At 41.9% G+C, this 26,883-nt stretch overlaps 3 protein-coding genes across 3 annotated transcripts; 2 read left to right on the forward strand and 1 right to left on the reverse strand.

Annotated features, from left to right (window-relative positions):
• The first annotated feature begins 58 nt into the window (after positions 1-58).
• Positions 59-6,899, forward strand: dync2li1 (dynein, cytoplasmic 2, light intermediate chain 1). Its single transcript, XM_076743062.1, has 13 exons — positions 59-151; positions 252-375; positions 507-541; positions 973-1,042; positions 1,377-1,465; positions 1,723-1,921; positions 2,166-2,234; positions 2,463-2,540; positions 2,730-2,809; positions 3,173-3,243; positions 3,407-3,504; positions 3,674-3,766; positions 6,608-6,899. Exons 1-13 carry the CDS (start codon positions 138-140, stop codon positions 6,668-6,670), a joined length of 1,083 nt encoding a protein of 360 aa, XP_076599177.1. The 5' UTR covers positions 59-137; the 3' UTR covers positions 6,671-6,899.
• Positions 6,900-7,474: 575 nt separating this feature from the next.
• abcg5 (ATP-binding cassette, sub-family G (WHITE), member 5) lies at positions 7,475-17,289 on the reverse strand. The gene is made up of 15 exons (XM_076743420.1): positions 17,261-17,289; positions 16,973-17,158; positions 16,614-16,735; positions 16,228-16,364; positions 15,151-15,249; positions 14,650-14,782; positions 13,153-13,292; positions 12,423-12,552; positions 12,089-12,302; positions 11,686-11,891; positions 9,189-9,327; positions 8,982-9,055; positions 8,505-8,616; positions 8,198-8,310; positions 7,475-7,659 (listed from the first exon to the last, which is right to left on the reverse strand). The coding sequence occupies exons 1-15, from the start codon at positions 17,287-17,289 to the stop codon at positions 7,475-7,477; spliced, it is 2,019 nt and encodes a 672-aa protein (XP_076599535.1).
• A 155-nt stretch (positions 17,290-17,444) lies between these two features.
• On the forward strand, positions 17,445-25,426 carry abcg8 (ATP-binding cassette, sub-family G (WHITE), member 8). The gene is made up of 13 exons (XM_076743486.1): positions 17,445-17,794; positions 19,707-19,811; positions 19,909-20,056; positions 20,535-20,773; positions 20,935-21,067; positions 21,503-21,772; positions 21,922-22,075; positions 22,503-22,604; positions 23,029-23,228; positions 23,435-23,511; positions 23,665-23,932; positions 24,046-24,173; positions 24,461-25,426. Exons 1-13 carry the CDS (start codon positions 17,750-17,752, stop codon positions 24,596-24,598), a joined length of 2,007 nt encoding a protein of 668 aa, XP_076599601.1. The 5' UTR covers positions 17,445-17,749; the 3' UTR covers positions 24,599-25,426.
• The last annotated feature ends 1,457 nt before the right edge of the window (positions 25,427-26,883 follow it).

Genomic DNA, 26,883 nt, shown 5'->3' on the forward strand with positions numbered 1-26,883 from the left:
CGGTTTGTGGCCCGCCAGTAACCAACGAAGAAGAAAGGGGTCATCAAAATGCGCCGTTACTCTGGCAACGGTTGTAACGGTATCCTGCGCTGTTAGCTGGTAAGCTAGCTTGTCAAGTTTATGAAGTATCACATGAAATGTCAAAAATAAGGTAAGGAGCAGTTTGTATGCACTTTAAATCTTGAACGTTATTACAGAAATAATAACATGTATTTTGGAACGACGTTTTGTTTTGGTTTCGTATTTTTCAGCTCGGACACACTATGGGAGCTGGCTGCGGCGGAGGTCCGCAGTCGGGAGGCTGAAGTTGGGGAGGAGGACGGAGGAGAGACGGTCAGTGAGAGGAGCGTGTTTCTCATGGGGAGCAAGGCAGGGGTATGTTTCCCGTCCCGTGCCAGCAAACAGACAGTACATATATTTCTTTCTAATGGCAGCACTTGTCTCGTTATTAGCTTCATAAGGTATAGCTAGTTAGCTCACCTTTGTTTTTGGGGGGTTTTTTTCAGGGTAAAACGTCCATTCTCCTCAGATGCCTGGACAGGTGAGTGTGTGTGTGGTCTAACTCTCATCTCAAAATTAGCAAATGTGAGCTCATGATGAACCCAAACCTGCTGTTAGCCGTCCTCACATTCTGCATGCAGACTAATGTTAAACATACACTCAAGCCAACAGTTAATCATGCCAGCTTTTATTAATAACACTTTGTGTATGAAAGTTCAGTCTTGACCTTTAGGAACAAGGTGTATGATTAATAATCTAAGATCAAATTTCTGCATTATGGATCCCAAAATTTTCAGCCTACATCTCACAGTCCTCCACAGAGAATAGAGCTGACACAAAATGACACCCTGGCCTGCTCCATTTACCAAAAAAGACAGCAAGATCAGTCTGAAAGCACTGAACGCTAGTACATGGAACTATTTGCTTAAATTATGTCGCTACCCAACAATAATACTGTTTTTTATTCACCAGGGATGAACCATCCAAGCCAACTCTGGCGCTGGAGTACACTTTTGGCAGACGGGCCCGAGGACACAACACAGTAAGGAACCACTGTTAAGTCGTGGACACTTTGAAGGCTTGAACAAAAATGTTACAAACACAACTGATAATCCTGATAAATTGTGACTGTCAAACCACTTATTTTTTATTTAAACTGATGTGACTGAGCTGTGGGAAAAGTTAATCCTTGTAAAGAGCTACAAAAGACAGTAAATTCATCAGTCATCAGCTCACAAAATAGGACAACTTTTTTGTCTTTTTTTTATTCACTTTTAACATACTTAACATACTTTTGATGACTTTTGTACAGCCACCCATAGTATCTAACTTGAAGTGAGATAATAAAACAGATGCCTGATGGTTTCCTCTTTCAGCCCAAAGACATAGCCCACCTATGGGAGCTGGGAGGAGGGACCTCTTTGTCAGACCTGGTTCAGATCCCCATCACTCCTGTCAGCATCAGGTAGGTCACTCACACTCATTCCTGGGCCCTTATGATATATTTTAGAGTAAGGGGCAGTGTGTGACATATTCTGAATATGAATAATATTTATGTTTTCTATTGAGACTATTGCATGTTAATCTTTAAAATCAGTATGGTTTGAAGAGCAGTGTCCTGCCAATAAAGGAAAGGTTTTCTTGGTCTGAGCATCAGTGCTGTAGTAACAACATCCTCTGTGTATCCTGCCAAAGCACATAGTCCTCATTGCCTTTTCCCAGGTCTCTCTCTGTCATCCTCATTCTGGACTTGTCTAAACCCAATGCCCTGTGGGGAACCATGGAGAAGCTGCTGCAGGCAGCGCAAGCTCAGCTGGAGAAAGTCTCTTCCAAGGCACATCAAGCACAGAAGGCCAAACCCGGAGCCAAACACCAGACGGCTGTCCACTCAGCAGCACGAGTGTTACCTAAAGACTATCCTGTAAGACCTCGGCTCATTGCACTCACCATTATATTAACATAGTCCTTGATTCAGTCCAGGGCAACATAGAGAAACATTTTAAGTTCACCAAATATCACCTCACAGCGTGAACAAAATCTAAGTAAGATATGTGAGATAAGATATAGTTTTGTCTGTTGTTATTGTTGAAGGCAATCTGTTTTTTTGTTCGGTGCAGATGAAAAAAGGTGCATGTATGCTGAGTTAACTGTGACTCTATCAACAGGACAGAGAGCTGATCAGTCCCTTTCCTGTTCCTCTGCTCATCATTGGCAGCAAATATGACATCTTTCAGGTACAACACGGCCTGAATGTTACCTCTGGAGTTGTTCTCATGGTGACTGAATGACCTCTGTTTCATGTGCTCCTTATTTGTGCAACTTTAAAGTGTTTTTAAGGTTTGGTGTGTTATAGTCACAGTTACATTGGTGTAACATGTCAGTTTCATCACTGGATTTTCTTCTTTGATCCTCGTATGATATGTGAAACACATTTAAAGGAGAGTTTTTTCCTTTTGTTGCAGGAATTTGACTCTGACAAGAGGAAAGTGGTTAGTAAAACACTGCGTTTTATAGCCCACTACTACGCAGCCTCTCTTATTGTAAGTATGTTTTTATTTCACATGCAAACATTTACATTTAATTTAACTTTTGATTCTAACATGTTGCAGTTTGCACTCTTTAATCTTTTCTCATTTCTCTTTCAATAGAATCCATTCACTCTATCAGCTGTTGATGTTCAACTTCTTCTTTTCTTACATTTTTCTTGCTGTGCCTAATCTTATCATCAGTTCACAAGCATCAAGTCAGAAAGCCTCATGTCAAAAACCAAGAGCTTCTTCTCCCACCTGGCCTTCGGTCTGGACAGAGGGTGAGCAGGACCTCACAGTGTTGGACACCAACTAGTAGTGGACAAGGACAGGACCTGGCATACATAAAAAAAAAAAAAACCCATAAAAAATGGTCGAGTTTCCAATTGCAGTTCACATTTACGCGTACTTTGCTCAGACTACACGAAATTAAATAGTACACAGTAGGTTTTCTCAAAAGTTGTAGGCCTGTGATATGCACTGTGTTTACAAGAGCTCAAAATGAATCATACAGAGAAGAGATGAAGAGAAAATACATTTCATGCCTATTCCAAACAAAAACAAAAACAAATGGTTGTATATGTGACTGTACTGCTGTCAATAATAGCAAAGCTGTAGTTTTATTTGTGTTTTTCAATGATCAGGAAGACTATGTCCTGTGACTCCAACAAGCCTCTCATCATTCCAGCAGGCTCTGACTCCTTCAGTCAGATAGGTGAGAACAGCACTACTCTGTGGCCAAAAGCAGTAATGCATAGAAATGCAATTCACATTCTGCTGCTGTGCCATGTTGTAAGACACACACGGGATTTAGAGGCAGCATATGCCGTGACATTGGTTGTTTTGACAGGATTGTATGATATTGTGTATTGCTTTAGGTTCTCCTCCTTCTACTGATGTGGACATTACTTCTCTGCACGCCAAAAATCCAAAGGACCTCTGGAAGAAAGTCTACGAGCGTGTCTTCCCCCAAGAGGTAGTTCAATCACTGGTTTCTGATCTTTAAGAAAATCAACACCCTCACACTGAACAATCACATCCACACACGTACTGACTGTGTTTGTGTAGAAAATACACCATTCTTTCCTATAAATATGCATATTTGCGTGAAGGAGGACCTTTGTAAACAGTCCATGTCTTTGCAGAATACCAGTGAGCAGAGAGAACTTAAGGATCCAGCCAAAGACCCACAGTACAGTGAGCCTCAGATTGATGCCATGAGAGCCCAGAAAGACCAGGTAACACACACACACACACACACACACACACACACACACTATGATTCCTGATGACATCCAACAATGCATACTCCAATTAATGCACTGGCATGACACAGCGTCCAGCTTCCATTCGTTCAGCCGCCTTCTTGTAAAGGTCGGCAATATTTGTGCATATCCAAAACTTGTAGATATCCAAGTTTTTCATAGTTTTTAAAAGTAGACGTGTTTCTTCTCCTTCCGACTAGAAACGTTCTGTTGTGCGTGCATCTGCTTGCGTCTGCGTTTGTTTACAACACACAGAGCTGCGTTGTCCAAATATGGTCATATATGGAATAATGGAATATTAGCATGCATGTAAACGTAGTCACTAACCTGTGACTCTGACCTGTGCATGTGGCATGACTCACGAGTTGGCAGCATGGGTCTCAATCAAGTCTGTGCTTTGTGACCTTGGCCTCTGACCTCCCTGTGAAGGCCAATAAGTGTTGAGGAAGATAACAGATTTTAAGAACGTTAAAAGGGAAATGAGCAATGCTACATTTTCTGGTTGATTGACCTGTTAAATTTAAGGAGAGCGCAGACAGGGTGACACTTCAGTAATAAACCCTGGAGGAGGAAGTATCTTTTCCTCTTTGTTACGATCATTTGTTTTGTGTTTTGTTACTTCTGCTCTCGGTCACAGTGACACGACAGGCCGACTATCCATACACTCTAGAGTGTGCAAGAGTTTTAATGATAATTATTTAGAACATTTTATTTTACGTACAGACACTGTGAGTACCTCACTTTGGTTAGAGTGAGGTCATGTAAATCATAATGTGAATTAGTTGTTCTCCTTCTACTACTCAAGCTAAAGTGAATTAAATAAGAATTCACACTTCATCAGAGAAACAAATAGATCTGCCACTGACAACATGAAGTCTTCATCCATGCATCCTGCTCCTCAGCTGTCTTTAACAAGGTTAATGCTCTAGAGTAACCCTCTGTCCTCCAGTATCCAGTTTGTCATAGTGTTTTTGTCATGGCCTCATTAACAGGTTGTAATGTATCTTGCGTTTATAACTTTGGAGATTAGTTGTTTCCCCGCCGACCTGCCCTGCTGCCACTCTGGCACTTGAACTATAGTAACCTGTAGGAGTTGCAATGCTGTTATCGCTGACTGAGTCTCACCTGATGCTGCTCACCTTGCTCTGCCATTGGATTGCACGTAATGTAATCGGTCTGGGTAACTAATAAGAAAAACAGGATAAAGGTTTGTTCCAGCTGAGTGTGGTGAAAAGCTTTGTGAAAAGGTGGAAAAATACTGGACTGAAATTACACTTCTTTGTACTGAGGTACATCAGTGAAAATCAGGATTCATCTGCAGTACAATTGTATTATATCATCAATGTGTTGGAAGTACAATTCAATCACTTAAATTAAGGTGAAATTAAATTACATTTTAATTAAGGATGCTAATACTGTATCATAAAGGACTTGAAAATAAGTCCACTTTATTACTATTGAAAGTATTTTTAATTTTATACACTTACAATAAAGTACACTTTTTAGAAATACTTTGAAATACCACTAGAAGTATTGCAGAATTAGTATATTAATTTTTTATACATTTAAGCAGAACTTAATGACCTCTATTTAGAAGTACATTTTTTAATAGTATATGTCAAACAACTTTAAATTAAAAAGTAAAAGTCCATTTGTTATGATTTTTCCATACTTATATTTCTAATGTCCTAAAGTAAACTTCTTTTGGGCTGGGTAGCCACAGGTTGTACCTCTTACATTCTTGGCACAGAGCGAAGCATCTGATTTTTCTGGAGAGAAATCTGCTCCATCTTTCAAAAATCCCGAGTGTCAATAAACAAGTACTTCAGCTTTGAAGCTATTTTTAGGATCTTCAAAGACTCTTCTGCCCAATAATTAATTTAATTAAAAATATTCTGTCCAATGTATGAAATAAACATTTTTAACCCGTTTTCCAAGTTGTAACAATCTTTCCTAATCCAAAAAACATGTCAGCCAGAGGTGACATGTCTTCTGCTTTTCAGAGTTTTGACAGAGACAGCCCTGCAGAGCTTAAAAGTTGCCTTTCCTCTTGAAACATTTGTCAAATCTGATTTTTCTTAGAAGGTTTTTGGGTTTTTAAAATTAATATATTAATGCATTAATTTACTGTATGAGATGCATACTAGTTTGACACCATTAGCAGAAATGTCTTTTGTGAATCCTCATAACAAACCCAAGAGTTACTCATAAGAAAAATGCACCATAGTGCTACCAGCAGCTAAAAACTCCACAGATTACCTGTAAGTGAAAATTTGTAAGTGTATAGTTTATATACATTAAAATATCTTAACCATAAAGTCACAGCAATTTACCTTAGCTTCCTAAGTATGATTATGTCAAAAATTACTCAGAAGAGTAAAAAAAAAAAAAAAAAGCAGATTCTTGGGTTATTCTTACAAAATAAAAAGTCATTAGTGCATTTAATGCAAAATGTCCTAAAATTCCAGAATCTTTCTTAAAGAGGTTTTCAACATTTCTATAGTCAGAGTTTTCCATTTCATGGCGCTAGCCGGCAAGTTTAGACCAACAGACTCGTGATAAAGTCTGAATTAATGTTTGATGTTTGGAGTCCTTGAACTTTTTGGATATACTGCAGCATTCATCTGTATCACAGGTTGCTCATGTTGTAACCAGAATGTTATCTGAGTCCCGTATCTGCATTTTGTAAGGTCGAGGAGGAGACCAAAACCTTGTTTATCGTCATGAGTGCCCATTATGTCTGTGCAACTTTTTCACTGTGCGTCATTAATACTGATATAAGTGTCGAGTTTTTCTCCTTTCTGTCTGTTTCAGGAGTTGGATCAGTATAAGAGGAATGCAGCAAAGTCATGGAAAGGACTGGAGCTGGAGACATGAGAGATAACTGGCCTTATGGTCACACACACATACACCACATATTCATGTAAATACAGTTTATATTTTGCATTATTTATTTCCTGTTGTGTCGTTTGGCATTTTTACCACTTGGTAATTCATACAACTTGTATAACTAGAGATTTCTTTCTAAAACCATTTTAAAACTATCAAACAATTTGTGTACTGATGATAAAATGTGTTCTAAAAAATAAACAATTTTATAATATTACAGTAGGCATCACTTCCTGTTCATGACACATTACAATCACAGTATTCAAGCAAAAAAGTAATACATTCAACACACGGGCGACATTTTCACACTCACAATAATCTGATCTCAAACAAGATTTAAAGTTTAAGCTACACTTACATGTTAGTTTACATGTGCCTCCTTTTATGTAAAAAAATTAAGTTTACATTAGTGCAAATATTTTTTTCCAGTCAGAAACTGCCTATTGGACATATGCAGGACTTGAAGTTGAATCTGTGTGGTCCATCTTGGTCTTGGTTAAAGATTTGAAGCAGCAGGTTGTTTTATGGTGCTTTTGAGGAGTTGGAACATTCGGTTGTTTTTGCTGTCAAGTGGCTGAATGTCCATGGATGAATCCTTGTTGCTCTGAACCATACAACACTTTATTCTGTAAAACTTTAAGGTAAGTACTTACACACAAATATTCCTTGAATGTTAGAGAAAAGAGGTGATTGCACACTAGAAGCAACCACAGTATTTCAATTTGCTTCAAACTCTGTTTTACATCTTCAGAACAGAACCCAGTCGAGCAGAAGATTCGTGTGTCTGTGGTTTTAGTGACGTATAAGCTTGTCTCTGATCTTGAAGCTGATCATGCCCAGCAGCAGGAGGGCAGGGAGGAAGGCGTAGAGGAGAAGGAAGTCTTGCGTGTATCGGGACAGAGCGCCTGGATAGCCCTGATCAATGAGCTGATTGCCTTGAGTGATCAGACAGGCTCCCGGCGAAGGTTTGGAAACATCTGCAGGAAGAACACAGAGGAAGAGCTGAGAGTTGTCACAGCTTCAGTCCGTCCGACCAAGTTCCTTGAATACTGAACTCGTACTTCAGAAGTCAGTCTTAATAAGAGCATCAGCAGGATGATAAAATGTAAAATCTATATTTAGGTATCAGCGGTCGCAAATAATCTTTCATCACATACGGCACAACAGTAGAAGAAAAGATTACAGACGACAGCGAATCAACTGTAAATTATATGCACTCAATTATAAATATGATCCAAGGCAAGATTCTCCTATCAGTGTTCTCTACAGATAATGAAGTCAAGGTCAAGTCCTTTAACTTTTACAACATCATGCTTCATAAAAACAGTCATAAATTGTTACCACAAATATCCACCCTAATCAAAACAGAATGGGTAGAAATTGTGCACAGAGTGCTGCTTGTAGAGAGCAGAGCTGCAAACGCAACTCGTTAAGAGTTAAATTTTTATGGGTTATGGGTCCCTTCATACTCCGGTAGGTGGACACGGAGGACGGTCCCGCATAAAAAGATCTTACTGCATGTGAAGTCCAGGTCGTGGAACTCGGTGACGATGAGCAGCTCACAGCTGTACTTCTGGAAGGTCAGGTAGCTGAGCCACTGGAAGACTTCTGGCATCTGCTGGGTGCTTCTGTTGAGAAGAAGAGGAGAGAAAGGTGTGTTACTGGGAGCATATGTCTGGAAAGCAGTGGCCACTCTGATGCCTTCACTTACAATGACAAAGACTGAAAAAGTTGCCTTAACAAAGGTCCAAATCCCAGTAATCCCTTGTCATACAGACACTTTAACTAGCTGTTTAAATTAAAACCATATTCGGTATCTCACCTTAGAAAACCAGATCCCACCAAGATCCCCGCAATATTGAGCAGAGCCACTCCAGAGTTGACCATGTTTGGGTCTTGGACCACTCCTAATAGCACCACAGTCAGCAGCTCACCTGAGGCAGAGAAAACAAACACATGCAATTACATACAATACTGATGTTTCTGAAACACTGAAGGTTTAGAGTCTGTTAAAATTAGTAAAAGGGAAAGCAGCAGGTGATCGCATTAAAGAAGCTGTAAGTGAGAAATATCTTCATACCCAATCATGATACTATCACCTGTTACCAATCAACCTGTTTACCTGTGGAATGATCCAAACAGGTGTTTTTGGAGCATTCACACATCTTTCCCAGTCCTTAGCTGCTCCTGTCCCAACTTGTTTGAAACGTGTTGACAGAAAACTTGAAATATATTGTCATAATCCTTTGCTTTGACGAAAAAGAAGTTGACTGTTTTCCCCTTAATCTCGTCAGCTCACCTATAATATGTGGCACCAGGACGACTGCAGTGAAACACAGGAAGCGCAAGCTGTCAGGGTGCATCCCCACCGTCCTGAGGACAAAGCAGGCAAGGACAAAAAATAGATGAGACAAAAGATGAGTTAGTGCCCCCCCCCCCCCCCCCCAAACAAAAAACATGTACTGTGTGATGCCCCATGTGGCAGCAATACACGGTCACCACCCACCAGTAAAGGAAAGAAGCGAAGATGAAAACACCGAGGATGCTGAAGGGCAGGATATGGAAGATGTAGGCCAAGAACATTTGCCCTTTGCTGTAAAGACCATCCTGACTCTCCTGATCACTGATGGCTCGCAACGCCGGGACTGTTGAGAAAAACAGAGAGAGCAGATAATGAGAGGGAAGAGCATGAAGCTTTTAAATGACTGATAATGATAATATAGTAGAATTAAAAAAAAAAAATCACCTTATTACACATTGAATGGGTAAATTAGTGTTACAGAGACCAGAGGAAAGCACTGCACTTGTTAATAAGCATAATGCATTTTGTCCCATCACTAAAAGCACTCCCATCAAGGCAACCTGATTTAGTACCGACTACTTTTTTTTTTTTTTTTTCATATCTTGGTTGAGTAAAACTGAAACCCAGCCTTTTCCAATGTTCCCAGTTTGCAGCATTCCGGCAAAGTTATCCAGACAAATCAGTGAGCCAGTTCCTTGGAACGAACTGCTGGTCGGTACCGTATCGTATCCTATCAGTCTTTATCTACGAGATTCAAGGTCAGTATAAAATCTCCCATCACTCCCTGAGTGCCTTTCATTACCTTTAACTGCAGTGTGACTTCTGCTCAGCCAGAGTTTTATCATATCTCTTATCATCGCTATCAGTGACAGCCAAAGCCCTAAAGCTAAGATTTTAAACTCAGCTGATAACTGAGACATTGACGCGATAATCACCCCATGCAGCCAATATCCTTCACAGGTTATTGTCTTTATCATCTTCTGACATACTCTGTCTGTATGAAAATACTGTAAGTCAGATTCTACCAAGGCCTTATTACATATTCTTCCATAATCCTCTCTAACATTAATTTAAGTAGGATATTCTCACTGATGCGACAATACCAAGTTACAACAACACAAAATACATTTCAAAGGATCAGAAATGAGCAAAAACAATCCCATAATGCTCAAATCATCGGTGTGAGTTTGAAAGAAGCTGTTTCTCTGTGTCTGTCCGGCATGTGAGCGACAGACTGTCTGTACCTGAGGTTAACTTGTGTCACAGCAGCTGCTGTAAATACTAGACATGAACTCATTTAACACAGAATAACACAAATACATCTACACACAGATGATATAGATAGTATAGGTACTGTAGGTTTGCAGGTAAAAAGGCACTTGAGTTCACTGAATGGAGTCAAGGTACCCCCTCACATCTCACTATTTTCTAAGAGCCAAGAGTATCATGTCTGCAGCGGTATAATGTACTGTACTACTGTAAGCATGAACTTGTACTTTACTTTCTCTCTGCTTCTTCTCCTTCACACTTCACACTGTACTTTTTACTTCACTGCATTTATCTGACAGCTTTAGTCTCTAGTTACTTTACAAATTAAGATTTTTGCATACAAATCTTATACTATATAAATTATATAGATAAAATGTTATAGAAATATTATATCTAAGTAAAATATGATGTTGTGTTGTGACTAATGATTAGTCAATAAAAAACAATTGATAAAAGATACATTTTAATAAATTAATTTAATAAATGTTCATTTTCATGTGGTTACAGCTTCACAAATCTGTTCCTGTGCTGCTTTTCCTTTGACTAATTTTAATTAATTCAATTAATTCTTCTTTTTAATGGTTTTTGGAGTTTGGACTCTTAGTTGGTCAAAGCATTGTGAAGGAGTCACTCTGGCTAATTATGACAAAACCGTTTCAAACTGTTTTTTTTTTTTTTTTAGCTTTCCACATCTTTCCCAGCCTTTTGTTGCTCCTGTCCCAACCTCAGAATAAACAGATATTTACAAAAATCAGTGAAGTTGCTGAGGTAAAACATTAAATATGTCTTTGTTTTCAATCGAGTATATATCAAAAAGGAAATGATCCCATTGCATTTTATTTGTGTGACAGTTTGGAATAAGGATCGTGAGGATTGTCTCTTCAGGCACGTTCACCAAGCAAAAGCCAAGCTAGACTTTCTACATTTTTGCTGAAGGTAACAAAAATAGTGCAGACAGCAGACCCCTCTCACCTACTGAACAACAGATAAGTGAGCTCACGCTGCGGAGATAAAGACGGGTGAAACACGCTGTAGCCAAGATAATAGATTACTTTTACTCAGGTAACAGACCACACACACTTCAGCATTTCCCTGAAGTTATCGTGTCCACCTCATGTCGATATTTATTGGGTGATGTTATCAGACGCATGCAGCTTTGTGGAATATCATGTGCCCACATTGTGTAACTGCTGAAATATGGTAACCTGCCACACAGTTACAACTTCATTAATGTTTCCAGTTATTCCTTCATGTTAGCAATTTAATTTCCACTTTCTTAAGTCTAATACCAATTTTATTGTTTACAGGAACGTGTACAGTAGGTGAATGCTGCTTGACATTTAGCAGTATGCATATGTTGGAACGATCAAAAAGCTGGAGTACAATGTATTTTTCCTTTCTCTGTACAGATGTATGTGTTGGGTTGACTCACAGAGGGCTACTGCATTCAGCATGCCGGTGTAAGGCGAAGCACCAATGCTCTGATAGATGATGCCAATGCGGTCCTGCACAGCCCCCTTGGTGACGTCCTTGTCTAAATGCATCACGAAGAAGGCCACAAAGAGGCCGTAGATCAGGTTCTGGGAGAGGCGCATCAGAACACCCATCCTGTCTCTGGACAGGTTTCTTACCGTCCGCCTATGATGCACATGGAAAACAGATGGAAACAGATGTAAACACACACAGAGGCGTACTCAGGTATACACTCATACAGCAACACACAAAGAGTTCAAATTCACCTTTTAAATGCGAATAGATGCAGCGAGAGACTCAGTGTGATAGACAGTTATTGTCCTTACAGATGATGTCTCTACACCAGCACACTCAGCACTGACCTGAGCAGAACCCCAAGTTTGGCTGCACCGCTGGGTGACTCTTTGCTCTTAAAGGGGATGGCTGGCTTGTCTGCCCGCTGCAGGCTCTGCTCCATTTTTCCCAGCATGCTCTGGTAGATGGCAGACCTCTGATAGGATGACATGATCTCATGCATGCGACTGAAGGTGGCTGCCTCCCTCGCACTGTTGCGTGTGTCCACTGAGGTGAAGTCAACTGTTTGACATCCAGGCAGATTGAATAATTTAATGTTAATGCAACACGGACTTAATAGCATAACTGTGTGGTTGCAGTGTAAATGTGCAGTACATAATCAAGGATCATAGCATGCAGTACCGTAGATGTCAAAGGGGTTGCAGTACTCTGGACACTCATATCCACATTGGCTGAAGAAGTCCACCATCTCCTCCGGCTGCCCACAGAACACAAGCTCTCCACGACTCATTATAGCTATCCTGCTGAACACCTTTGGGACACGCACACACCGAGGGAGACACACCAACAAATAGTTTCATTTCATCAACAAATACCTTCTGAACTATGAGCTTCTGTAGAAAATGGTGAGCTTTTCAGTGTTTGAAGGATAGTTTCAGCGCTCGCATGCCTCCAGGTGAACTGAAGTAGTTTTTGATTGCTCTAATTGCTCTTTAATTGGTGTCTTGCCAACATAACAGACGGAGGACAAAATCCACAGCTCTCGTTCTGAATGAGGCTGATGTCTTAAGGTCAGCTGAAGTTGATACGCAGCTTCAGCTGTCTGAGTTAGACAAAGTGCGTCTTCCAAAGTTTGTGTTTTTGATAAAAAATCTCTGTTTCTATGCCTCCACTGTAAGGAAAGGCTGTCTACGGAGACAAAGAGAGGACACTGCATACTTAAAAGGCTCTAACTTTGGAGGATAACCTCCAACTCAGGCTGCTGAAGCCTCACATTAGCCTCAACTTTACAGAACGAGGACAATGGATTTTCTCCCCTTCCACTTCCTTTAATTTTAATTTTTTTTTTTTTATCATTTTAAGGAAGTTTCACTCTCTCCTTTTCCTTCCCTCAGTTCATGTCGAAACCCACCCTGAAGAGCTCGGAGCGTGGTTGGTGGATGGTTACGATGACGATACGGTTCCTCCTGGCCAACTCTGCCAGCAGCACCACGATCTGATTGGCGGTCATGCTGTCCAGGCCGGTGGTCGGCTCGTCCAATAGGATCACCCCTGCAATGACATCACCAGCCACATGCGGGCTTGTCACACATCGAAACACTGAGAACAAGAGAAAGGCAGGACAGTAACTTTTTTCTTCTTTCAAGTTGGGAACTTTTAAATGTACTTTTTATTAAGTGGCACACGCGGGACTCTCAGCGGGGCCAACTTGTGAAGATAAGTGAGTTCTTTTTTTTTTTAGTTAATTACTCTAATTAGGACAATTAAAAGATTGCCTCTTTGCTTTATGAAAGCAGAGTGGAATTAGCAGATGCTTTAATTGTGAGATTAATTCATTTCCTGGTTGATTGGAGAGGCAGTGAATGGGAACTCCTCGTTACTCCGGGTGTGTGTGTGTGTGTGTGCGTGTGTGTGTCCATGGCCATTCTAATCCTCAATGAGGACTGAGACCCTTCATCCTCCCTAGAGGACTGTCGACCTGATAAACTACACCTGGGATGAACACAGGCACACACACAGGCACACACACTCACACACACACACACACACAGAGGTGGGTCTCTGCTCATTCCCTTCGAGATGTGATAACCCAGTCTTTCATTACTCCTCTTCATCTCTGCCTCTGTCCTTTCCTCCTTCCTCTCTTACTTAGATCCCTTTGTTTTCCAGTGTGGACTTCTAAAACTCTTTGGGGACAGATGGGTCTTGTGAACTTTCTTCTGCTCTCAGGAGAGCACAGTCCTGCCTCCTGTCCTGTTGCTTCCAACAGGCCAGTATGTGCCAGAGCTGCAACGATTAGTCAATTAGTCGATCAGTCAATCAAAAGAGAATTGATCGCCAACTGCTTTAAATCATTTCAGTCATTTTTCAAGCAGAAATGTCAAACATTTGCTGGTTCCAGTCTCTTAAATGTAAGGATGTGTAGCTTTTCTTTGTCATTTGTGATAGTAAATGTAGAGTTTGGGGGTTTTGGACTATTGTTTGGACAATAGAAGCAATTTGAAGACATCCCATTGGGCTCTGGGAAAATGTGACCAGCATTTTTAACATTTTTTGTTTACATTTTATGCACTATTGCAGCCCTAATATATGCATGAAATATTATGTGTTCTATGCAATGAGTGTGCAAAACATCAGGGACATCTCTCTGATATGATGCCAGTCCCCATTTTGAATAATCCGTCTCCCATGTGTCTCAAACCTTAAAAAAAAAAAAATCACCTCTTCAGTTTATCTACTCCATAACTCCTCATTTGAGTTCTGTAAAGCCTGAAGAATTTCAGAGATAATAGCTTTTAACTTGATTCACCTCATTACCACGATTTGAATTTGCAGCAACAGCACCCTTTGGAAGTGTGATGTTGGTGATACACGCATAAAACCCCCGTCGTCCTGGAGGGGTACTCACTTGGGTCCTGAAGCAGCTGGCCGGCGATGGAGACCCTCCTCCTCTCGCCCCCAGAGATCCCTGGGAAAACACGACCTCCAATAACACTGTGAGCCACATGAGTCAGACTCAGCTCGGCCATCACCGCCGACACCTGCACAGGAGCCAGAGGTCAAGGGTCAGGTGACAAGAGCCTGCTGCAGACAATGTACCTGCTAGTTCTCGTCAGTGCTGTTGATTAATTGTAGGAATATCTTCTGCTAATTAGGGCCAGGAGGTTTACATTTGCTTCCCAAAAGATCGAAAAAAGTAGAATAGATAAAGTATAAATGCTGATTTTTAAGTTTGGATGTTAGTGCACTTATATGTCTGCATTAGAAGGAATATCTAACTCATTTAGGCTTTGGTTTAAATGTGCATCGTCGCCTCTGACTTTCCATTCGTCTCCTTTTTGTGTTTTCGCCAGCGGAGAAGCAAAGTCTGAGCTAAGGAGAGAGAGCAGAAGACGCTTTCAAAAGTCACCTTCTTCTTGATAGCTTCGGCCGAGTGTTTCCGCAGGGCCAGCTGGGCCGTGTAGGTCAGAGTCTCCTCCACCGTCAGATAACTCAACAAGTTATCACTCTGGAAAAGAAAGAGACGGAGAGATCGAGGACGGAGAGAGCAAAATAAGACATACATGGAAGAGAGATGAGTGACATCCCGCATATATGTTTGCCTTTGTCTTCCTCCTGTGCATTCATTTGTAATCAAACTGCAGTATCTTGAAACTTAATGAGTGGTCTGACATTTGCTGTATACATCCATACCAGCATAGTGTATATTTGCATATATGTGTGTTCAAACCAATGGTAGCCTACCTTTGCCCCAGACATGTGCGCACACACAGAAACACACATACACACATTCATTGCTTGAACCTGCTGAACCTGCTGCCTGCCTCAATTAACACGTGGCGCCTCTGAATCCCACTTCTCCTTAGTCTCTCATCTGAATGACTTTAATATCAGGAGCTCATATCACCTCCTCATCTACAGCTTAGCTGGGGAAGTTAATGACGAGGCTTAGAGAGCAGAGGGGGTTGCTATCAGCTGGAAGAGAGAGATGATTTGAAAGGAAGCAAGGCCAGTTTTTAAGCCAGTGTTTTTAATTCAGGCTTTGGATACACTTGAGCACCTCTCATTGAGAGATTAAGTGTATGAGGAGGCTAGCAAGGGTCTTTGGTTAATTTCATCCCGAGGCCAGGGCAACCTTTTCAGGAGTTTTTTGCGAAACGGTGTGTGTTCATTGAGTTTGTGGTTTGGTGTTTATGGCGGTTAACCACAGGAAACTTATACAAAGTGTCTGCATGCTGCCACTCACATGTGGTACTGAGGGGCAAAGTTTGGTCTGATGTCAGTCTGCGATGAGAACTAGGGCAAAGTGAGATGTGCGTGTGCTAGCGGCTCTAAAGCCACTGTTCGCTCTCTTTATTAATGCGTTGGCAGTTTAGTTTAACGTTTTTGTCTTATTGAGATGTGCTGAGGGCCCAGTTTGAAACATCTGTGAAGCTAACTGGTTGTGTTTATCCTGTGTTGTTTGGGTGTTTCTGTGTGTCTGTACCTGCAGTACGTAGGAGAAACAGTCCTGATACTCTTCTCTCTTCATTTTCCTGCCGTTAATGAAGACCTCACCCAGCAGTGTACCACTGTTTCCAATCCTTCCTGAGATGGCGTCCAACAGCGTGGTCTTTCCTGAGCCTTTATGATACAAAGTGAATATGGAAAAGACACAGTATAAGGTCACATATTTAAGGAAATTTTAGATTGGCCAACAGAAGGATTTAATCTGCTTGCTGCTTAATAATAACATTTTTCCCAGTGCTCATACTGGCTGTCACATTGTCTTGAACAGTATGAAATCACCTCCCATGAGAAACTGATCTCACTGAATGTTCCTAAAACCATCAGATTTGTTTGAATGCTCTTTGGACTGAGCTAAGCGCGAACCTGAATTGCCCAGTATGCCCATGATCTGCCCACTGTCTATGTGGAAGGAGACATCGTTGAGGATCTGACGAGTCCATCGCTTCCTGAAGGACGGTAAGTCCCACCACGGACCCACACGCTCACTGGAACACACATGCACACACAGGGACATTTGGAACTTTATTAACATGTTTCCATGTGTTACACATTACGTATTTTTCTGCTGTTTCATTGTAGTTACACCACCTAAAATCAGAGGTAATTTGATCCAAACCTATTTTGTTTGCATAATAACAACATAATCTGATGTCATGTGGCTGATTCTCCGTCTGTGTCTCAGCCCTCCACTCGTGCGCTCTGTCTGTGTCTGCAGCGTTTACCTGACCGTGTAGGAGATTTTGCTGACACTGAGACAGCAGGAGGGCTCTGATCGGTCCTCTCCACCGTCCCCCCACACATTCCTCTTCACCTCCGACACAACCTTGAAGGGCTCTCCGCCTTTGGTCCCGTTCTCTGGCTCCTCTGCCTCCATTGAATAAGATCTGTTCACGTCTCTGGCCAGTCCGCTACTCCAAACAACAACTGTATCAAGTTCGTCTCAGACCAAGTTGTTCATATCCACACGAGTCATATACAACATGTGAAGCTCTAAAGTTGAGTCGTCCTACGACCTCGCACTTAGTTTCTCTGCACCCATTCCCTGTACAGAGCAGCAGTGCAAGAGCAGGGGTGTCTCTCAGGAACCATAAACACACAGTGAAGGTTGCGTTATCTCAGAGAACTTTGATCTGGAGCTGTATAAAGAAGACAAAAAAAACACATCCATGCTGAGTAGATTGACTGGCCGTCAGTCTCACCTCAGTCCTCAAACTGTGCACTGCGACCAGAAAAGCTATGACTGACAGGAGATGAAGGACTGACGTGACATGAAGTTGGACGCTTTACGAGAGACAAGGCTTGTGAGCTGAGACAAGAGAAGATCTTCAGCCGGACTGGAGTCCACCAATCCAACAGAGAGAAGAAGCAGAGAGCAGGGGAACAACACGAGAGCCAAAAAGGCAGATCCCCATAGAGAGAAAAAGATAGGAACCGGACAGAAGAAAAGGGGGGCATTGACCTCTTAACCCTACAAACATCACCCAGCACCTTGCATCATCATGGACTCAGACACTGGCTTCACCCATGTAAATGGCTTCTCTCAGGTCAGTCTGTTACATGCGAACACGTAAGCATCAGGAAAAAAAACATGTCATAATTTTTACATCTGTTGAAGGGTTTCCTTTTGGTTTTAAGTTCCTCTGCAAATAAATACACATACTTTGGTTAAAGATAATATAAGACTTTATTTATCCCACAATGGGGGGAAATTCACATGTTACAGCAGCAACAAGACAGAGGGCAAGAATTCAGAGGACAAGAAGACAAGAAAAATATTGCACAAGTGTTATATACCCTATGGAATTTACAATATATACAATACGTACATACGTAAATCAAAACCACGTCTAACATCCCCACCAGCCACTGAGCTGCTCTCTTTGCCTGCTCCTCCGGTTTTATTCATTGAACTTTGTGTGACTAAATCCAATCAATTCCAATTATATAACATGGGCGTCTCGGTCAAAAAAGTCCAGTTTGACAGAGAATATTGTCTGAATGTGTTACTGTTGCTGAAAGTTTGTCTGATGTGGTAAAACAAGCAGTAGTTTTCCTTAATGCGGGAACCCAATTAAAGGAAAAAAAGTTTAGTTTCAGCAACAGTTCCTTTAAGATTTCCAGACAAAATGTCATCTACCAAAGCAATCTTTATTTTCCCTCTAAATATACAACATTTTAAAATGAACGATGTTTAACGTCCTAAGACCTGAACTCTTGCATGGCATGCATTTTTAATTTCTCTTTGTTATTTGGGCCGATTGGGACCTGATGAGTGTAAAAACAAAGAATTATTGCTATATTATTATTATTTTATATTTTATTATTATTATTATATATATTATATAATATATATATATTATTATTATTAGCAGTATAATGTCCTCGTATGTGGACACCAGGTCCGAGCGGATAAAATGAGTATTTTAATTTTTCCTTTTATTTGGCTTTACTCAAGCAAAAGCTGCTCCATTCCTCTTTAACAACTGATGCATATTAGGGTTAACACTCTACTCTAAAAGTTCTATTTTTCTATTTTTCAGTTTGCGATTTAATGCACAGCTTTAGGTCATTATGTTCTAATTTATATTTATGTTTTCCAGTTTTTGCCTCAATGTTACTATTGTTGTTCTGTAATTTTCTTGTGATTAGTGAGTCCTGAAACGGTGAGAAACACCACCCTCTCCTAGAAGAAATTAAACAGTAGTATAATTAATACGGTTTCTTCTTAATTTTTGGTTTAATTGCATTGGAGACATATGCTTTCCACAGGTTTATTCTCCCATTTTGTGTAAAATGGCAAAATTTTGAATGTCTGAACTTCGTGCGTTTTCAGAGGCGTAAAGAAAAACTTCCCGAAGGTCTGAAAACTGGATATTTATGTCACCAGAAGCTTCATTAACTATTATTTTCATAACATTTATACACAGGATAGTACATAAAGTATTGATAGATTACAGTATGTAGATATGTGGTGAGCGTGTGCTGCAGTTTGAATTGTACATTTGTGCTTTTATTGAAGAGATTTAAAGATTACATAATGATTGGGGTAATTTTCAAATGGACTCTGGACCCACGAAAGGTCCCATGCACCTATTTGCACATACAACTTGTTGATAAAGTTCAAACCTAACGTGGAGATGTGTTCTCAGCTGGTCTTCACGCACACTGAGCATGCAAGCAAACAACAACGATTACTCAATTTAACACGACTGAAGTGTCAGATTTCAGCTCTTCTTTAACTTCTGTGAATGTAATGTAAGCGTCATGACAATTTCAAATCTTCTGTGGTTTGTACTGTTCTTAAAGGCTTATTGACATCTAAACTAAAATCTGTGTGTTTCTGTGCAGTGTCTGTTACAGGAGCACAGATTTACTCCTTACATTTTGTGATCTTTTGCACTTAAAAATTGAGTCGTTGCCTCTGTGAAACTCATTGACCTGTCTTCTCCCCGTTAGCAACATCAAGACACAGAGCTGTTCTCCACAGAAGAGGACAGCAGCCTCTACTTCACCTACAGCGGAGGGTGCAACGAGCTGGAGGTCAACAACCTGCACTATGAGGTAACTGACCAACAGCCGGTCTGCCACCTCGGCGTGTGTGTGCACATGTCTGTGTTGTATCTGTGCATGTTGAATGTGCTCGCGTGTGTGTTCCCAGGTGGACACAGCGGCTCAGATCCCCTGGTATGAGAGGCTGTCAGAGTTCAAGTTGCCATGGGAGATAAAAGGAAACAAGCAGACGGCCATCAACAAGCTCAGCCTCCGAGTCCGCAGCGGACAGATGCTGGCAGTCATTGGCAGCTCAGGTGAGAGACTACGCATACACACAAACACACATGCACACACAGCTTTTAAGTATCACCATTTCCAATCATGTTATTAATTGTAGCGGCTTCCTTGGATGATTTGTTCCACCTGCTTTTCTGCTGTCAAGCTTGGCCGAGGGCCTCATGTCAGCAGCATTGTTCACGTGGACAATCAAAGCCTCAATTTCAAACCGCAGAGGGAAACATGAAACGTATTACAGAACAAAGAGACAATGAGAGCTGTCTCTGTCTTTCTCTGGACTCCAGGTGAATAGACTGGAAAGAAAGGAGGAGAAGATCTGCTACATTTGGAGACAAATCAGTGTCACAAAACTCATTTTCACTGGTTGAGAAAAAACAGAACTTCATCAACTCATGTAGTGTTTGCAGCACGTGCATCCTGAAACAGCTTTTCTTTGCTTATGCTCATGTTTTGTTCATTACTTCTGTTTTCCTCCATGTAATCATCTCCTCGCAGGTTGTGGTAAAACATCTTTGCTGGACATAATAACGTGCCGCGATGAGGGCGGCACAATGACGTCCGGTCAGATTCTGATCAACGGGAAGCCCAACACGCCCCAGCTGGTGAAGAAGAGCATCGCTCATGTCCGCCAAGACGACCGCCTTCTTCCTCACCTCACCGTCCGTGAAACTCTCGTCTTTGTGGCCAAACTGAGGCTCCCCACCCACTTCACACAGGCTCAGAGGGAGCAGAGGGTAAGATTACGATTAACAGACTAAACAGGCAAACAAATCACCTCAAAACAGGCACAAACAGAACAGAGTGCACACAGCACATTGTGACAGCGTTCATTTCTGAGTGCTTTGAAAGACAGATGTCACAGTGACCAAGGTGGGTCTGCTGTTTCCTGGCCCAGGTGGATGATGTCATCGCAGAGCTGCGGCTCCGACAGTGTGCTCACACTCGGGTGGGAAACGACTACGTGAGGGGAGTTTCCGGAGGAGAGAGGAGGAGAGTCAGTATAGCTGTCCAGCTTCTCTGGAACCCCGGTGAGAGAAAGAAGGAGACAAACTCTTAAACTCATGATTTTCACGTGTAATTTTCACCAGTAGTCCTGCAGATGTAGGCTTGATAATGTCGCCACCTACAGGCAAAGAAAGTAACGGCCGGAGCAGTTTTTTCTTTTCGTTAAAGCTGCTTTTTCCTCGGTGTTTGTGCATGTGTGGTCGAGGTTTTACATTTAAAATTCAACACTTACAATCCAAAAATATGTTAACTGATTTCAATAACATTCAAGTTTATGGCCCATTGATATTTAAAGCCAAAGACGGCCTTTACATTCCCGTCCTGTGTTTCAGTACCGCATCATTTTCTGTGATACAATATTAAAATACAATATGTAAGATAATTAAAAATGAGACAGTATTCTACCCATTTTAAGGTGGGATGTATGGATTATTTAACTGGTGTTTTTAACATTTCAGGTATTTTGATCCTGGACGAGCCCACGTCAGGTTTGGACAGCTTCACAGCCCACAACCTGGTGATCACACTGTCCCGCCTGGCCCGGGGAAACCGTCTGGTCCTGCTGTCGGTCCACCAGCCCCGCTCAGACATCTTCCAGCTCTTCGACCTGGTCGTCCTGCTGTCATCGGGTTCAGCCGTTTACTGTGGCGCTGCTCGGGACATGGTGCCTTACTTCACTGCTCTGGGATACCCCTGCCCGCGATACTGCAACCCCTCTGACTTCTATGGTTAGTGTCTGTAGAAAGTTATCAAAACAGCGTTAAGTGGTGCTTCTGAAAGTTGCGATTTAAAAGCTTTAAAATGGTCCAAATGTCCATCTGCTCTTTTCTTTATGTACATATTTACTTTTTCATGTTGTTGATGTGTGTGTGTCCAGTTGATCTGATCAGCATAGACCGGCGCAGTCTGGACCAAGAGGCCGAGTGTTTGCAGCGGGCCACAGTTCTGGCTGAACACTTCATGGAAAAGGTGCGAGACTCAAAGGATCACATGTGGAAACCAGCTGGGACAGACATGCCAACAGCTGAAAGGTCTGTGTGTGTGTCTGTGTGTGTGTGTGTGTGTGTCTGTGTGTGTGTGTTTCAGTGTGGCCTCTTTTCTTTTTCCTCATTTCTATAACTTCATGTAAAGGCAGGTTTGGAGTCTCACTTATCTAACTTATGAGTGTCCTAACTGAGCAACTACAAGGCATTTTTGGGGGGGGTTAGATGGCTGCCTCCTCCTCTTGACACATGGAAATTTAGCTTTCTTCACAACAACTCAACTGTGATTTTAATGGCCTGTTTCAGGGGCAGAATTCTTTGTGGTTAGGTTTTAGCTGTGGACAAAGTTCAGGGCATTTTAAGATGAATTAAAGGATATTAATTTTTAGAGATTCATCCATTCATATTAATAATTTATGGGAATTGATACCCGTGTTCTAACCCACACAAACTGATCCATGATGTCTTCCTGCAGCCCTCAGCAGCTGAGCACGGAAAAAAAAGAGGAAGCAATTATGATTTCCAAGCAAAGAGACAGACTGCCTGGCAGACTGCAGCAATTCACAATCCTCATCAGGTAAGAAGTTCAAGTAGCCCTTCATCCACACTAACTTATACAACAGCTGATGTTGTTATAATACATCATTTAATAGTAATTCTGGAGTTTATAGTCTGGATCTCTTTTCTCTTTTTCACCAGGTTTGATCCCTTTTTCATACTTTTGCCACTTTTCAATCATTTGTCCTTCAGTTTTAACTTCTCTGCTAACTAGAGTTCATGCATGCTCGCTCTCACAAACTCTCAGTTGCAGCAGGTGGTGTTCAGGTATTGCACCTTGCTCAGGTTGGTGGGAAACTGTGCAGTCAGCTCACCGTAGCTGGTCGTTTGTTGGTGACTGCAGGAGTGAGACACATGCAGCTCTGGTTGGGGATCACTGTATTACAGCACTCAAGAGGGACGCAGGGACACATACTGACCTCCCCTCTTTTCTTCCCCCTCAGGCGTCACATGTACAATGACTTCAGAGACCTGGTCACCTTATTGGTGCACGGCTTCGAGGCCCTCCTCATGTCACTGCTGGTCGGTTGTCTCTACTACGGGGCGGGAGAGGAGCGTCTGTCCATCCAGGACACCGTGGCCCTCCTCTACATGATCGGAGCTCTCACCCCATTCGCTGTGGTGCTGGACGTCATAGCTAAATGTGAGTAAATGAACAAAGTCACTGAGGCTGAGAATTAAATACTTTAACACTGATATAGAAACTCAATCTAGAAACAATATTACAGTGTGAATTCTACATTTATGACCAACCTTGATTACAAAAACAGTTGGGACGCTCTTTCAGGTAGTCTGAGAGCAGAGGTTACGATGCAGTTCATCATCACATTAACTTCATGTTCTCTGCAGGTCACACAGAGAGAGCCATGCTGTACCACGAGCTGGAGGACGGCATGTACTCCGTCACCTCCTACTTCTTTGCTAAGGTAAGCCTCCAGCAGCTCCAGCAGGGGTCAGTCTCGCTCCATGCTGGCGTCCCGCTCCAGTGTAACATCCAGTGATGTACTGTAACATGATGTTGGAATGTGTGTGTGAGCGTCATTGCTGCCTGTTTGAGCGTATGCTTTCTCCACATTCAGGTCCTGGGGGAGCTACCAGAGCACTGTGTGTTCACCTTGGTGTACGGCCTGCCCATCTATTGGCTGGCCGGGCTTAACGAGGCTCCAGAGCGTTTCCTGCTCAACTTCCTGCTGGTGTGGCTGATGGTTTACTGCAGCCGAGCCATGGCTCTGTTTGTGGCTGCTGCGCTGCCCACCCTGCAGACCTCGGCCTTCATGGGCAACTCCTTGTTCACCGTCTTCTATTTGACGGGAGGTTTTGTCATCAGCCTGGAGAATATGTGGCTTGGTGAGGAGATGGATTCATTGTCAGCAGTTAAAAGATGATATTAGGGGGATAGAGAACATCTTGGGGTGGTCAGTATGTGGAGCTTATACCTGTGCATGTGTTCCACTCCCCAGTGGCCTCGTGGATCTCCCACGTCTCCTTCATGCGTTGGGGCTTCGAGGGGATGCTGCAAGTGCAGTTCAGAGGCACCATGTACCCCATCAACGTCAGAAACCTGACCATCCAAATTGACGGCATACACGTGAGTTAGAAAGAAACGCAAACACAAACTCATACGTGAGTGTTGATCGACCAGTTCCACATTGGCATCATTCACAGCATAAGGCTGAGGGCCACGGAGACGAGGCATCAGTCACAGATCAAGAGTACAATTTCCCTTTCATTAGAATTATTGTTATTTTAATTGTAAGAATTTTTAAAAGGAAGATAGGATTTTATGTTAATGGACTCAACTATTAAAACTAAGGTGCTGTCCATGGACAAACCAACATGCCTCTCATCCTGAGACCCTCTCCGCTTGTCTTTCAGATGGTGAGGGCCATGAACATGGACCAGTACCCTCTGTACGCGTGCTATCTGGTCCTGCTGGCAGCCTGCCTGGCCTTCATGGCGCTCTATTACTTGTCCCTAAAATTCATCAAACAGAAGTCCAGTCAGGACTGGTGAACACACCTGCAGCAGTTTCAGCCATTAGACAAAGCACTTTGAGCGGTGCGGGGAAGTAATTCAGGCTCCAGTTCGGCTGGTTCGACACTGAGCCGAGCTTTCCATCGTCACTTTACTGCTCTTATTAAGATGCTGCACAGTGAAAAAGTGCTCAGTTAAGGAGAGGAAAAATTACTATTTCATAATAATTTGAACAGCAGAAGCTCCTGCACTCGTTTTAATGGCAGAAACGCATGACCTAATCACTCTGGCACCTCAGTGTTTTAATATGAGAGCAGGGGAAAGACGTGTGGAGAAGCACTGGCTGCAGTACCGCTGTCTGCTGCTGGGTGGCAGCAGAGCACTGCAGTATCCTCAAAGATCAAATTACAGCATTATTTTTCTCCTCCCTCCCTCTCTGCTCCGTCTCGGCAAATGATTAGAGCGCCACTTTGGCAGATATCCATCTGCAGCTTTTGCTTGTTCCATTTTCAATCTTCGTTTTTTCTAGAGCTTTATCTTTTTTGTATATGTAAGGTTATTAAGCTTAACAATGTGTGTGCCAGTATAGGGAGCACTGAAAAAAAATCCTGGTAGAGATTTAGTAAGTCACACTCAGAAAAAAAAGAGCTTGTACTTGCGTCCTCATAGATTGAAGATTATGTAAGCTGTGTGTTTTTGCACTGGTGCAAAAGCCTGATAAATATTTTACCGACATGTTTTGAGTCCAAATTAGTGAAGTATTAAATCAAATTGCTCCACTTGAGCGTGTTTGTTTTTGTCGTCACTCTCTCTGCCATCCTTTGGCCTCGTCGTGCAGTGACATGGTGCAGTCACTTGTAGCTGTGCGGTTTCATAACAATGAATGTTACTGGTAATGTGATTTTCAGTGATTATCCGTCGTGTTCTGGTTATTGAGGCGCCACACAAAACCCTTAAAAATGCTTCTTTATGTGAAATCATAAAAAAAAAAAGTCATGTTTCCTGATGATTGTGCAGGAAATGATGACTTGTTTTCATAAAGCATGGACACCTTTGAGCCTCTGAAGGCAGTCCAAAATGATCAGTGCAGTTTGACCCGTACACATCAGCTGCACTCGTTTTTATTTACAGAGTCAACATTCCAAAAGGCAAAAAATGTTTGGTTTTATGCAAACTTACAAAAAAAAGCCCTGTAAAGCGACAAGTAACTACAGCAGCCAGATACATGTAGTGGAGTAAAAAGTGCAAAATGTTACGTTTGCGTCTTAATTTGTATCCCCAATCAGCTCCACTGCCCAGGCTGAACCCCTGACGTCAGCCAGCACACAATTTTCTTCAGAAACAACCAGTGTGTGTTATCTAAGGCCGGCCTCAGACGGGGGTCAAGAACAGCTTGTGTTACATGAAAGAGGAATATCTGAGGCCGGGATTGGACACCAGAACGAGTTCAAAGCCAAGCAGAGGAAGGGTGCAGATGCAGGTCAGGAAAGAGACGAGGCTGGGTGAGGATTAGACTGCATGACGGTCGGTGCTGAATCAAACTGATCCCAAAAATCTTCTGCATTTGTTCTGTATGAAAACATTAACTGTACAACCAGCATATGCAGAAGCTTTCACAGCTGGCCTGGTTTAAATGTAAAAGTCGAGGGTGATACTTCATTTCTTGAGTGAAGGAATGTATTTCCACCGGATACGATTCTCTTTCACGGCACACAGTGTGTCCACAATCCATATGACAAGCTAATTCTACAAAGGTCTGTTCACACTGGAAAACATAGAAAGTGTTCTGAAAAAAGGTGAGCATGCTGTTCTCCCACAAAAGCATTCAGAGCTTTCACTTAAGTGGAAGTACAACATAAAAATACTCCATTACAAATAAAAGTCTTGCATTTAAAATCTTATTTAAGTGTTGTCAATAAAATGTGTTCTTAGCTTTTGTGTCTACAATTTTAATCTGTAAAGTCAAATTTACAGCACTCAGGTATGTGTGTTGGAGTACAAGTACAATATTCCCCTCTAACATGCAGCAAAGTAGTAGTAAGTAGCATAAAATAGAAATACTCAAGTAAAGGTACTGTAAAAAGTACAGTACTTGAGTAAATGTAGTTACTTTCCACTACTGAGCTGCACAAAAAAAAAAAAAAATTGGCCTTCCAGATGTTTCTATTATATGGAATATAAATCACTGCTCACGTGGTTTTAGTTTTTGTGAGGTAAAAGTACTCTTTGAATATGTAACATCCCCAAATATTACTTATTGCTTTCTGCTAAAGTTGACTGTAGCACTAAAAACATCCTTTAAAACCACAAACGCAGACGCAGAG

Source organism: Chaetodon auriga, chromosome 11 (assembly GCF_051107435.1).
Source record: "Chaetodon auriga isolate fChaAug3 chromosome 11, fChaAug3.hap1, whole genome shotgun sequence".
NCBI lineage: Eukaryota > Metazoa > Chordata > Actinopteri > Chaetodontiformes > Chaetodontidae > Chaetodon > Chaetodon auriga.

What these genes read in the sequence shown, in the direction of transcription:
- dync2li1 (XM_076743062.1), top strand. An exon ending in TCATGGGGAGCAAGGCAGGG is followed by an intron (nt 376 to 506) that starts GTATGTTTCCCG and finishes GGTTTTTTTCAG; the next exon opens with GGTAAAACGTCCATTCTCCT. An exon ending in CTCCTCAGATGCCTGGACAG is followed by an intron (nt 542 to 972) that starts GTGAGTGTGTGT and finishes TTTATTCACCAG; the next exon opens with GGATGAACCATCCAAGCCAA.
- abcg5 (XM_076743420.1), bottom strand. Translation starts at nt 17,289, where the DNA reads ATGGGTGCAGAGAAACTAAGTGCGAGGTC. An exon ending in CCGAAGCTATCAAGAAGAAG is followed by an intron (nt 14,783 to 15,150) that starts GTGACTTTTGAA and finishes GCTCCTGTGCAG; the next exon opens with GTGTCGGCGGTGATGGCCGA. An exon ending in GCTGAATGCAGTAGCCCTCT is followed by an intron (nt 9,328 to 11,685) that starts GTGAGTCAACCC and finishes TTTTCTCAACAG; the next exon opens with TCCCGGCGTTGCGAGCCATC.
- abcg8 (XM_076743486.1), top strand. Translation starts at nt 17,750, where the DNA reads ATGGACTCAGACACTGGCTTCACCCATGTAAATGGCTTCTCTCAG. An exon ending in AGGCTCAGAGGGAGCAGAGG is followed by an intron (nt 20,774 to 20,934) that starts GTAAGATTACGA and finishes TTCCTGGCCCAG; the next exon opens with GTGGATGATGTCATCGCAGA. An exon ending in GACATGCCAACAGCTGAAAG is followed by an intron (nt 22,076 to 22,502) that starts GTCTGTGTGTGT and finishes GTCTTCCTGCAG; the next exon opens with CCCTCAGCAGCTGAGCACGG.